At 33.4% G+C, this 13971-nt stretch overlaps 2 protein-coding genes and 1 non-coding gene across 3 annotated transcripts; all 3 read right to left on the reverse strand.

The window, feature by feature from the left end:
• Window positions 1–5811: 5811 nt before the first annotated feature.
• LOC149527072 (signal recognition particle RNA) lies at window positions 5812–6112 on the reverse strand. The gene has a single exon (XR_016351373.1).
• A 1679-nt stretch (window positions 6113–7791) lies between these two features.
• Window positions 7792–9053, reverse strand: LOC110417940 (Plant invertase/pectin methylesterase inhibitor superfamily protein). Its single transcript, XM_021430544.2, has one exon. The coding sequence runs from the start codon at window positions 8826–8828 to the stop codon at window positions 7965–7967; it is 864 nt and encodes a 287-aa protein (XP_021286219.2). The 5' UTR covers window positions 8829–9053; the 3' UTR covers window positions 7792–7964.
• A 149-nt stretch (window positions 9054–9202) lies between these two features.
• Window positions 9203–11231, reverse strand: LOC110418505 (small ribosomal subunit protein uS4y). The gene is made up of 3 exons (XM_021431248.1): window positions 11082–11231; window positions 10205–10586; window positions 9203–9599 (listed from the first exon to the last, which is right to left on the reverse strand). The coding sequence occupies exons 1-3, from the start codon at window positions 11107–11109 to the stop codon at window positions 9416–9418; spliced, it is 594 nt and encodes a 197-aa protein (XP_021286923.1). The 5' UTR covers window positions 11110–11231; the 3' UTR covers window positions 9203–9415.
• Between the last annotated feature and the right edge of the window lie 2740 nt (window positions 11232–13971).

The following is a 13971-nucleotide window of genomic DNA, read 5'->3' on the forward strand; positions in this document are numbered from 1 at the left end:
AAGTTGCATATACATTAAATGGATGTTAAAATAGCCTTTTTAAATGTTGATATAAAAGAAGAAATATATATGAAACAACCAAAAGGTTTTATACTTTCGGGAAATGAGAAAAAAGTTTGTAAATTGGTTAAATCACTTTATGAGCTAAAGTAAGCTCCTAAACAATGGCATGAGAAATTTGACTCATCCATATTGTTTTATGGTTTTAAACATAATGGGACTAACAAGTGGGTTTACTCAAAATTTACCAAAAATTATGGAGTAACAATATGTTTTTATGTTGATATGCTAATATTTAGCAACAACATGATCGACATAAATGAAGCAAAGAAATATTTAACCTCTGAATTTAAAATGAAGGATTTGAATGAGGTTGATACCATTTTGAGTGTTAAAGTTAAGAAACATAATAATGGTTATGTTATTAATCAAAGTCACTGTATAGAGAAATTGATCAATAATTTTAAACATCTCAATATAACAAATTTTAGTACTCCATATGACCCAAGCATGAAAATGCATGAGAACGGTGACCACGTAATTGCATAACTTAAATATGCTAGTGCTATTAGAAGTATTATATATGTTATACATTGCACTAGGCTAAATATTGCATTTGTAGTCTACAAATTATCAAGATATACAAGTAAGCCTAGTAAAATTCATTAGAAAGCCATTTAGAGAGTTCTTGGATATCTTAAATGAGCTAAAAATTTTGGCTTACATTGTTTAGACTATCCAGGAGTATTAGAGGGATACTTTGACGCAAGTTGGATTACTAGCACAAATGATAATAAGTCTACTCTAGGTTGGATTTTTATACTAGGTTACAATGCCATTCTTTGGGCATCTAAGAAATAAACTTGTATCTCACATTCAACAATCAAGCCTAAGTTTATAATTTTAGCCGTAGAAAGAAAGGAAGCAGAATGGTTGAGAAATTTATTATTAGATATCAAGTTATGGCCACAATTGATGCCAACCATTTCCTTATGTTGTGATAGTGCTGCTACAATGTCTAGAGCATATAGTGATGTTTATAATGAAAAATCTAGACATAATAGTTTAAGACGTGATTATATTAGAGAATTAATCTCTAGTGGGTAATTACAAAAACATACATTAAATCTACAAGTAATTTTACAAATCTTTTGATAAAAAGTTTACCAAGGGATTTGGTAAGTAATATCACGAAAAGAATGGATTTAAAACTCCCATTAGACACCAATAGATAGAACCCAACTTTTAATTAGTAATCTCTAATTACAAAGTGCAATGGGTAAAAACAAGTTATTGTAATGTGTCTGTAATGCACTATTAGAACCCATTTCTCAAAATCTTGTTTGAAAATAGTGCAACCCATCACATATAGAGGTTGAGTTTATACTCTTAATGAAGTTTGAATATTATATTATGGAAAAAAAATGTCTAGAGTAATGGGGACAATAATGAAAATTTCACTTACATAAACATAAGAAGTAGTGCCGCTTAAACAATAAGAATTTGAGGAATTGTCTAATAAATGTTTATTATGAATAGGATAAGCACATTGCCATTATGGTGCTAAAAGTGAACGACCATTTACAAAAATATAAATGAATATTATGTGTGACGTATCTTCAATACTAACACAAGGAGTCGAGGTTCAATCTGCGAGCACCATATACTTCATTAGGGTTTTGAGATGCATTCACTAATTGATAGTTCAAATCAAGAGATACCTTCTTATATGTGTAATATTCATTTGTGTGAAAGGTAAAAATAAATAAATATATTTTATTGAAAAAACCAACATTTCAAACTAGTGAAGGATTGTTAGATAATTTGTTAACGTTGGTCTTATTAATAAAAAGTTATGACTAAAGAGTTTTGAGTAATTACCTTAATAAATATAACGTTTTAATAGTTGTATTATGCAAGATTATTAGATGTAAGTTTTAAATAATTGTATTATAAAAGGAAACAAGTTTTTTCATTGAAAGACATATATGTTGACTTATTATATATCTGTTATTTTCATTAATTTGATAAGTGTGTTAAGGACTTTATTATATCTTAAAAATTGAGAAAATACTTTAAAGAAAATATTAGGCCACCAAATAAATTGATCCATTTTACATAACCACACACACACACACACACACACGCACATTAGTGAAGCATCCACTCTTATTGCCCTCAAGTGACAAACCATCTTTCATTTTTATTTGATTCTGCACAAATGGCCAAGTATAGGCCATAAATGTGATAGTTTCCATCTAGTCACGCATTGCCAAGGCATGTGAATAGCAAAAGCAAAAGCTAAAATTTGAGTAAAATAGAGTTAAAAATTTTTAAGAAAAAAGGTGATGTTTGGGATAAATTTTTTATGAAAGTATTGGGTTGAGGACTTTTGGAAAGAAGACAGTGTTTGGGATAGTGGAAAAGTGATTTGAAGAGGTTTTAGTTTGTGTAAAACAACCTTTTTTCCTTTTGATGTCTCAAATGCTGAAATGGCTATTTGCTTGAGAAGGGTTTCCTTTTCTATTTGAGAAGCTAATGCCATGGCCACTTCTAGAGATCAAGAAAGGGACTCTATCCATTTTGTTACCTATGAATCCAATTCATTTGGATCTTGAGCATCTTGATAAATGTCTTGTGGTCTAGAGGAACTTTCTTGTTCTTCTTGGGTACAAATCTCGTACGATGATTTAATTATTTTTTAAGTGGTAAAATTTTGGGAGGAATTACCTCATTTGTCTTATTTTTCTTTTCCTTTCTTTTTCTGATCTCTTAGTTTTTGAGGCATGGTTTCCCTTATAAAAATTCTCTAGAAAAAAAATCCGGTAAAGAGTTTGATTCTCCTTTGATATATTCTATATCAACGTCGAATATGCTTAAAATGGCTTGCAATTTGAAAAAAAAATTGTTTTGATGCTATATTTTGAACATCTTTTTGTAAAACTTCTTTAGCTGATTTGCAATCAATTCGTAAAAGAAATTTTTGATTGAGTAAATCACTTTAGAATTTTGAAATACACAAAACTATTGATAAAATTTCATTTTTGATAATATTATAATTTTGCTACGTAGGAGTCCAATGTTTGGAAGTAAATTGGACTATTTGTTCCTTTTGGTTCTTGAGTTGTTTGAGGATCCCCCCATATCTTATGTCAGAGGCATCTATTTATGCTATTTTTGGAGTATTTCGAATATGCGAAATGTAAGCAAGGGAGTTCTTTAATATGCTTTTTAATTTGTTTAACTAGGTCACTAAGGTTATGAGTCTTGGATGTTGGATTCTTTTTACGTCTCTCATGCAGGGGTTTACATATTTTGCTAAGACCTGGATAAAAATCAATGACTTAATTGAGGCTTCCTAGGAACCTTTGAAGTTGAGTTTTATGTAAGGTTTTGTCAGGAAATTTATCTACGAATTTTATGGATCTCTCTATTGGTGTTATGGTTCCTTGAGTCACATAATGACATAGGAATCTAATTTTGGTTTGGAACAGACTAATCTTGGATTTAGAGTCTACTAGTCCATTCTTTTAAATAACATTGATGAAAATTTTGAGATGTTTAAAGTGTTTCTCTAAATTGTTTGAGAATATTTAAACATTATCTATATAAACAATAGTGAATTGAGAATATAAGGTAAATATTTCGTTCATTATTCTTTGGAATTTTGACAATGCATTTTTCAGGCCAAAAGGCATAAGATTCCATTCATACTATCCAAAAAGAACAATAAATGCTATCTTATCTCATTCTTCTTCTCTAATCTGGATCCACCAAAATTCTGATTTCATATCAAATTTTAAGAAAATGTTTGCATTACAGAGTTTTTGTAAGAGATCCTTTTTGTGTCGAATTAGATATCTGATCCATTCTAATGCTTTATTTAGCGGTTTGTGATTGATCACTAATCTTGGTACTCTTCTTTCTAATTCTGCATTTTTTATAACATCGAAAACAGAATAGCTCCAAGGTGTACTTTTCCTTATTAGTTTTTTATTTAGTAGATCTAGGATTTCTTTTTTGCAGAATTCTTTCATTTTTTTGTTTATTTGAATTGGTCGTGCTTTTGTAAGAATCTGTTTTTCATCAAAATCTTTTTGGTAAGGTAATACTACTTCATGTTTTCTCCTATCCAAAAAAGCATTGGGAATATCAGAAAATATTATTTTTTCTATTTCTTTTTTTATTTGTTGGATAAGTTTACTGGTTAACTGTTTGTTTATTCTTTCAAAAGAAATTTCTTCTTTTAAGTATGCAATTTGTTTTGTTTATACTATATTAAAGAATTGAGTTGATTTGTTTGAATTGACAAGGATTTTAGTAAATTTAGATCTTTTATTTTTGGTTTTTGTATGAAAGGAAAGGTTGTTTTAGTTTTTAATAATTTAGTGGTAATTGCTTGGTTTGTAACCTTATATGGTTTTAGTAATGATATGAATGGAGTACCTAATATGACTTCTTGGGTTATGTTTTTCACCATCAAAAAAGGTATTTTAAATTTGATTCCATTATTGCAAATTTCTGCATTAGTAATAATGTTACAGAATACTCTAGAGCAAATAGTTTCTCCTAGATCAGAAGCTCTCATTCATAATGGGGTTGCTCTTATTCCTGCATTTTTATGTGAATATTGAACTTCAGTCAAAGGAGGATGTTGAGATTCAACTTCTCCTCTAATAGTTTGCCACTTCTTCTATTTGTACTAATCCAAATGAATATAATTATATTCTTGATGTTTAGGTTTTTCAATTGTTTCTTGATCCAAAAGGTGAATGTTTTCATATTGATTTTCAATGGGTATCTTCTTTTTTCAGTTTTGATTAGATCTCCGCAGAAAGAGTTTAAGTGTAAGTTGTGAAAAGTTGAAGATTTATATATCTGATTTTGAAGAACTCGAGAGGTTTTGGGAGTGTATTAATGATGTTATATTCAGACATTTCATCAATGTTCTACACATAAATTGTGTTAACATTTGGTTTTTCCTCTATATCTAAATCAAATGTTGCAACTTTTGAGTAAAAGAGTTTTTTAGATTCTTTTCAAACCATTTTGCTAATTTGTTGATTATCAGAATCATTTGAATTTGTTTGTTGATTTACCATATCTATTGAATGAGTTTGCTATGTTGGCGTTTCAAGGACTACTATTCTTGAGTTTTAACTTTCTAAAGCATCAATGCGATTTTGAATCTCTTCAAAAATGATTTTGAATGATTATGCACAAATGGCCAAGTACAAGCCATAAATGTGATAAATTCCATCCAATCACACATTGTCCATGCATGTGAACAGTAAAAGCCAGGCTAAAATTTGAGTAAAATAAAGTTAAAAAATTATCAAGAAAAATGATGATGGTTCAGCTAGGATCAGCCCACAGAGCCATTTTGGATCCAAGCGGCACCAGTCTGTTATCCTTCCACTGCAAAGAGCGGGAAGTCTTCGCTGCTTTGTGAATCCAGCCTCACGCGGTGCCCTCCACTTGAGTAAAAGAGTTTTTTAGATTCTTTTCAAACCATTTTGCTAATTTGTTGATTATCAGAATCGTTTGAATTTGTTTGTTGATTTACCATATCTATTGAATGAGTTTGCTATGTTGGCGTTTCAAGGACTACTATTCTTGAGTTTTAACTTTCTAAAGCATCAATGCGATTTTGAATCTCTTCAAAAATGATTTTGAATGATTATGCACAAATGGCCAAGTACAAGCCATAAATGTGATAAATTCCATCCAATCACACATTGTCCAGGCATGTGAACAGTAAAAGCCAGGGCTAAAATTTGAGTAAAATAAAGTTAAAAAATTATCAGGAAAAATGATGATGGTTCAGCTAAGATCAGCCCACAGAGCCATTTTGGATCCAAGCGGCACCGGCCTGTTATCCTTCCACTGCAAGAGCGGGAAGTCTTCTCTGTGAATCCAGCCTCACACGCGGTCCTCCACTCTAAGAACCACGAGACCCAGAGCCTTCGCTCAAATCCCATGGCCCAACTCTTCGCTTGGAATGGACAGGCCAGATAATCGACCACTGAGGATCCGACTCAGCAAGCTAAACCAACGTCCCATCACCATGATGCCCCCACTTGGGTCACAAGCTTGCGCAACCAAACTCGGCGATGCTGGATGCCCCTTATGCTGTATATAAACAAAGTGGAATATTCATTAAACATCAATGTGGGATTTTGTTCCTTTTTCTCAGTGGCTACTTTTGAGGCCTTATCAGAAACTTAAAATTAAAGTTGAGGTTAATAATGATGATCGGAGAAGATCCACTACATACACCTGGCGTTAAAATTCTAAAAAAATTTTAGTAGAAACAGAAGCTACACATCTGAAGAAGACCCTATTTCTGCTCCATTTCTCACTCAAACAGTTGCTGCTGCTGCCTTGAAGTTTTTGACCATACTAACCCCTTCTTTTTTTTGTATATTTATGAAAAATCTACTGGATTTGGCCAGTTGGGCCTCAAACCAAAATCTCTTTCTCCAAAATTAACGCTCAGACCAAGATTGATGATTGCCGTAGTCATAGATCAACTGGATTTGTCTGCCTGATAAACGTAAGCACTATCTAATAGAAATGGAAGCAACCGATCTGAACAAGACTCTAATTCCGCCACCTTCACACAATACTGGCTTGACATTAGCAATAGTTTAGAATTGATTTATTTTAACCAATTTTGCCTTAAAAGGGAACTTCGTGAAATTAACTGTTTTCTGTTCTGGCTAGAAGATCAGCTGCATCATTTCTTCTACAAAGAAGTGGCTATGTGCTCTGTAATTGACAATTTAAGCATCTACAATAAGCAATTAGAATATAAAAGGGGCGAGTGTCCACATTGATATCTTCTTTTTTGGAAGTGATAATTCCCTAAAAGGGTTATAGGATTACACATTAGGTTTTTAAATCAAGTCTATAACTGCAATTAACGTCCTATCCACTTCGACTTTCAGAAAAGTGATGCAAAAGACTTTCGGCTATGGAAAGCCCATTGCTTAACCCCATAGTCATAGCTCAGCTGGTAGACAACGTGCTAATCCCAAACCTCATGTGATAACCCTTTATCATCTCCCCAAAAATCAAAATCATCTCTGATTATTCCTCCAGAACCTGCAAGCTCTGGACTACTTGAAGAAGATCCGTCTGATTTCATTTAGCAAATTTGTAGGAAGACTATCCTTTTTCAAGATTTCCAGCAATATTAAGAGAGGACTTAAGAATGCTTATAGCATCAGGCAGTTTTCCTTCAAAAAGGCTTATGTTTCCTGCTTTCCAAAGGTAGTACCATCAAGAAATTCAAATCAGATTCCAAGAAGATCAGAAAGCGCAACGACAATCTGATTCAAGCCAAGCCAAAGAGTTGTTTTGTCCAAAGAATAATGGCACTAGAGAGTCACCAAGAGAAGACCAGACAGTCGGGGCTAGAGTACTACCCCTCAAGACATTCTGGGCATCTTCAGAACTATAAACTATCAACTATCAACTATCAACTATCAACTATCAACTATCAAAGACATAAATCACATGCGTAGTCAAAACAATGCGAGAAGCAAGCCAAAGAAAGAATTTTTGTCAATCAATAGCAGGAAATTTCCAGAGCAATTCCAGTTTCTATCATCAGGGGGACATCCCAACATGCTTCTGGCAATATCATTAGCAAATTTGAGACAGAAGAGCATCTCTATGATTAGCAGTGTGATGTCATAGGAAACTCAAAGGAAACAGCAGCAAAGTTCTAAGACCCATTAAAATTCATAAGATGAGCAACAATTTAAAATAAATTTCAAGACCCAATTTTGGATAGCAAAAATCTTTATAGCAGTAAAATTTGCACAATTATATTTGCATCACCTTACAAATGCAAAACAATAACCCCACATATTATGACAAAGAAACTTAGAGCAAAACAACCTAACCTAGCATAATGAGGCAAAAAAAAAAACAAAAAGGAAGATTAACCCAAAAACTCAGTGCATGATGAGACCAAACTTCTGTAGGAGGTTTTGCATATTAGCAACAATTGCCAAGCTATTACTAATAGACTCTTTAGAGCTTTGAACTTGAGATTTGACTTTATCAGCAACCGTCGATCCCATCTCTTGCAAACCATCATTACACGTTTCCTGATCAGACATTGCAGCACTAATCCAAGTTTGGATATCGCTAATCTTCTCCTTAGTCAAAACTAGCTCCTTCCCAGAACCCACCTGCATTGCCGACACTGAATCATTGAGTCGATTCAGTGCGTCATCAAACAGGGTCACGCAGTCCTTTAAAGCAGGCTGAGAGTAGAGATCATTGAGGGATTTGAGTGATGAAGAGAGGTTTGAGAGATGGTTGATGGCCACTTGGAGAGAGAGGTGAAGGATGCTTTCTGGGTCAGGCTTGGTAGAGGCGCTGAGAGAAGATAGAGTGGTGAAACAGGACTCAGGCAACCGAGTCACGTTGCAGATCGTCCTGATAGACTCATCCGAGTTAGAAGAAAGTGAGGGTGAGGCTGTGCCAGCTGGTGCTTTGATGGGTTCCAGCATCAACGCAGCTAGTGTTAAGCCGATGACCAAAGTGAGGATGAGGATGGCAGAGATGGTTATGGCGGTCGAGACAGGTTTTTGGGATGGGTTTTGGTTTTCGAGGCGGCTTACTTTGTCGTAGCCTCTGAAGAAGTTCACGGAATCCATGGTGAGGTTCTCCTGCCCTGCTTTGTTCTGATGATAGGGTCGGGACATAAAGGGCGCTGCCTGTTTTGGGGTTTGAATGGCAATGGATCTGTTGATTGGGAGGAAATGATGCTTTGGGCAAATATGATTTGACCAAAGTTTTCCATAAAGCATTTACGCGGAGTTTTAATCCAGCGGGCAGCAGCTGCTGGTCAACAACAGCTCTGCGTGCACAGACAAATTCCGAACAACCAGCCAGCCATGGGAATTTTTATTTTTTGACATTTTATGATATAGAATTGCAACGGAATACTTTGGCTAATTCAATCCCAAAATCGATAAGCTAGGTAGACAGAGTCATCATCAATTCACTACTTAAGTTACAACATCACATGCCTCCCTGCTACTGCATCATACTCAGTTTGCGGAAATCTCAATTGGCTCATAAATAACATTTTCATCTTGGAAAATCCCCTAGCTCTAAAACTAATGGTTGCCCCACTTTGGAGAGAAACTACAATTTAACATCACATTCAGATTCTTCAAGCTAGGGAAAGATAATCTTGTATGCAAGTAATAAAAAAACGGAGCCACATTATCTTGGAAGCTAAAACAAAATTCGGTAAAACAAGATGTCCAAAATATAGCAATCAAAATTTCATCCAAATAAACAGCAAGACATCACTTTTCAAGTCATGTAAAACTAGCTTAGATGAGATAGTCCTACTATAACTATCCGCAAAAAGATCAAACCCCATTACTCATTCTTCATCTTCTTCATCTCCATCTCCACCAGCAGCCTTCTTGGCAGCTGCCCTCTGATTCCTTCTCTTTACTCTTCCAGGACGACCACCACCAAATGGACTAGTGAGAGAGAAATCAATGTGCTTTTGTGAATCAACCCTCACCATAAATGAAGGAATGTTGACTACCTGCCTGCCAACCCTGTACAGCCAGAAAAAAATTGAGCAGACTATTGAATTATTGATGGACAAATGATAATTATACTGCAATATAATCACAACAGAAAAGAATTGAACAAAATTGGATAAACCAACTAGATAACACATCAAATAAAAACAAAAATATTTATGTTCGTACATACAAAAATTGAATAGGATTGAGTAATCTATCAAGAAAATAGAGCTAAAGCTTTCTAATGTCTACACCTTGATCATTAAAAAAAAGTCAATACAATAAAGCTACAATCTTATTGCAGTATGCAGAACTAGAAGCAATAAAACACAGGAGATTGCCCCAATATTTATCCAATATTCAAGTAATAGAGGCAAAAAATTGTCCCCCTTCAAAAGAAAAAGTGAGCAATTTGTCTTGCGTACTTCCTATATCAAAAGATATACCAACCCATATTTTACTACCAAATCTTTTTTATTTTACAGTTTAACCAGTTAGTAGTCATACAGGATCAAGCAAAAGCAACTTATAAAGGTAATTATCCAGAAAAAAGAATACATCAGAAACATAATGGTGAACAGTTGAAATCAATAGCAATCATGCTCAACTTGCATCAAAACACTATATAAGCTCACCTAACATGCCTCTGCCTGATAAGCACTCGGGCATGGTGGATAGACTTAGCCATTCCAGCCTTGAACACAAGAGTTTGAAGGCGGCGCTCAAGGAAGTTCTCCACAGTCAAGGCCAAGACATAATCAAGCTTGTTCTGGCTCTCATCCAAAAGCCCATATCGGTTCATCCTGCGAAGAAGAGCCTCACCCTCAAAGATCCGACGTGGGTTCTTCTCATCAAGGGTTAGAAGATCCCTTGCAGCATTTCGAATGCGGCTTAGAGCATACTGAACTCTCCAGAGTTCCCTCTTGCATCGCAGCCCATACTCTCCCACTAGCCTCAGCTCAGCATCCAATCGCTCCTTTTCATAAGGACGACGAGGCTTCTTAAATGTCTTCCCATCTGTTATCATTCATGATTTTACATACAATGAGAGAAAAAAATAATCATAAACCAACAAACTATTTACCAAACGAACATAAAAACTTCAGCTCTGAACACTCGAATGAGTCGATTTTGTTAGGACAAAGGCAACACCATTTGTTTTTCATGATCAACAAAATAAAATAGATATCCTAATGCCCATATTTCCATTTTTTTTTCTTTTCCCATCTGGCTTATCAGCTACCCAAGAAACCCCTTTACCCTCCCCTAATCAGCTCTCCATTTACTAAGCAAATCTAAACTGAAATCACAAATAAAATAAAACCAAATTCTTTTTCCCACAAACAGCAAAAGCCAACAAGCTATTAGGCCAAAAAATTACAACACAGACAAGACCAAAGGTAACATAAGATCTATACAAAACATCTACAGCAGATCAAAGTTCAAAGAAAGATTTTTTAACGAGCGAGAGAGAGAGAGAGAGAGAGAGAGAGAGAGAGAGAGAGAGCTCACAGTTGCGGTAAAAGGAGACGTGAACCATGGTTGTTGCGCGGAGGCGCCTTGTCTCTTTAACACTGGCTCAGTTGCTGTCGTCGGCCAAGTAAGGTAGCAAATGAGGCTATGGCGAGCTTATAAGGCAACCCTAAATATGAAAAACCCTAATCCTGGAACTCAAAGCTTGCTGTTGCCAAACACACCGATTTTATCTGAATTGAGAGTCATTTTCCTTTAGGCCCGGCCCAAAAACCAAACCTAAATGAAGTCCAAAGCCCAATCTTTGTATCCTTATCTCAGGTGGGTTTCCTTCGACTTCCAAACGTTACATTTTTTGGGTCCTAATTTATTCTCCTTATTTGATTTTTTTTATCAAATTAACTTAAAAACAAAAACAATTCTTTTATGATTATCATTATGCATTCAAATTATGTTACGTGTGCCTAATATATATATATGAAGAGGTTTTTTGGTATGATTAATATTTTGTTAATCTAATCTTCAGATTTCATGCTTTACTCACATAAATTATACATGTCAAAATTTAAATTAATTGAAATTTTTTCAATATTTATTTGATAACAGTAAAACTATAACAATTACATATATAGGTATATACTGAAAAAAAAATATTATTAATCGATTTGACATGAATATTATATTAATTTGAAACTTTACATTCATGACAATTAATTACGAGTGGATGATCAGATCTAACGTTAGCTTATTAAAGGATTAATTGTTCATGAAGTTATTCTTTTTAGGATCTTTTCACTATGTTGAGATTAAAAAGAATTAATTTATGATTGACCCATTATATTTTTATTTCCAAAATCACATCCACAACATTCATATTTTTCATAGTGAAGTTGCTAGACAAGAACCTTTTGGTATTTTCAACTTGTTCTAGATTGGTTCAAGAAATTAACATGTCATTTATATATAAGCAAACAATGACTTATTTTTCTATTGTTGAACTTACTATAGACATATTTATCAGATTTATTAATCTTATAACCATTTGTTAGAACTACATCATCAATTTTGTTATGCCATTATGAAAGAGCTAGTTTAAGTCCATATGAGGGACTTGATTAATTTACACATTCATTTTTTTGCCTTGGAGTCACAAACACTTCAAGTTGTTCATGTGCACCTTTTCATCTAAATAACTATTTAAAAATATGATTTTCACATACATTTAGTGAATTACTAATTTATATATTGAAGCCAATGCTATAAGCATTTTAATAATTGCATCAATTTTTACTACTAGTGTATATTTATCAAAATAATTAATTCCAATGTATTTATGTAAATCCCTTGACAACAAGTCTAGCCATCAACTCGGTTGTCTTTCTATCAACTTTCATTTTCCTTTTGAATATCCACTTGGAACTTGGAGGTAGGCCTACTAGAATACAAATATTATACTCATGATTGAGTCCATTTCATATTTTATAGCTTCTTTCCAAAATGCAAAATCTTGAGATTTCATTACCTTATCAAAGATAGTATGATTAGATTCCATATTGGAGCAATGTTTTATAGGTTTATTTGCAACCTTCTTTGTTCTTTCAATAAGAAAGATAAAGAAACTGGAACCACATGTTTTTGCCTTTTTTAACCTTTTACTTCTTTTAGTACAAGGTCTTCATTCTCTTCAATTTCTACAAAATTCATTTTGAGTTCATATGAACTTCTTTGAATAGTTTCATTGGATTGAAGAATTGGTTTAAATTTTTTTTTGAAAAGATGGTATACCTTTATTTGATGACTCTATTAGTTGCAATTAAATCAATAATTTCAATAACCATGAATTTATATACCTTACTATCATGCTCATAGCCAATGAATATGCACTTCAATCCTATTGTTCTCAATTTATTTCTTTTATATTATGGAACTCTTACAATTGCTCTAGAACCCCAAATCTTTTGAGAACTTAAGTTGGGTTTTCTTTCTTTTTTTTTTTCCATAGCTCATATAGAGTAACTTTGTTCCTTTTATGATGATCTTTATTTTGAAAATGACATGCTTTCAACATTGCTTCACCTCAAAATCCTTGTCCTAAACTGGCATTAGACAACATGGCATTAACCATTTCAATTAATAATCTATTTTTAGGTTCGGCCACACCATTTGGTTAGGGAAAATATGGCATTGCTGTTTCATGAACAATTCCAATGGACTCAAAATAATTTCGATTATAGTATTCACCTCTTCTATTAGTTCTTAAAAATTTGATTTTAGTATTAGAATATAATTCAATTTTAAGTTTTATGCATGTTAACCTTACCTAAAGATTAGATCTTTTCAGTACATCCAATAAACATACCAAAATCTTGAATAATCATCAATGAATGTCACGTAGTATTTCTTTCCCCCTATTGAAGGTATGTTATGCAAATAACTTACATCCCTATGCACCAATTCAAGCATTTTAGAACATCTTTCAACTTTAGGACATGAATTCCTAGTAATCTTAGTAAGCATGCAAATTTTATAACTTTTTCCTTTTTTGATCAAGAATAGGACTTACTTCATTCTATAGTAATGAACAAGCCTTAAAAAATTAGATCATAAATAAAATGAATCAATTATATGAGCAAAATCAACCATCTTATACTATCAAAAGTAACATTGAATTTGAACATGTCCTCATTGATATAAGGTAGTGTTTGGTATGAGGAAAGTGAGAGCACATTCCGTGTAATGTGTCCAATTAAATTACATTGTAATGTTTGTTTTGCAACAAACCACTGTAATGTAAGATTGCAATGCAATCACATTACAACCAAGGGATGTAATGTGATTGCAATCCAAAACTAATTGTCAGTTAAAATTCTACTATGCAAATATACGTATCGAATAGATAATATATTAGCAAGTAGAGTATCGATCCCAC

Source organism: Theobroma umbraticum, unplaced genomic scaffold (genome assembly GCF_002168275.2).
Source record: "Theobroma umbraticum cultivar Fairchild unplaced genomic scaffold, ASM216827v3 scaffold_50.0, whole genome shotgun sequence".
NCBI lineage: Eukaryota > Viridiplantae > Streptophyta > Magnoliopsida > Malvales > Malvaceae > Theobroma > Theobroma umbraticum.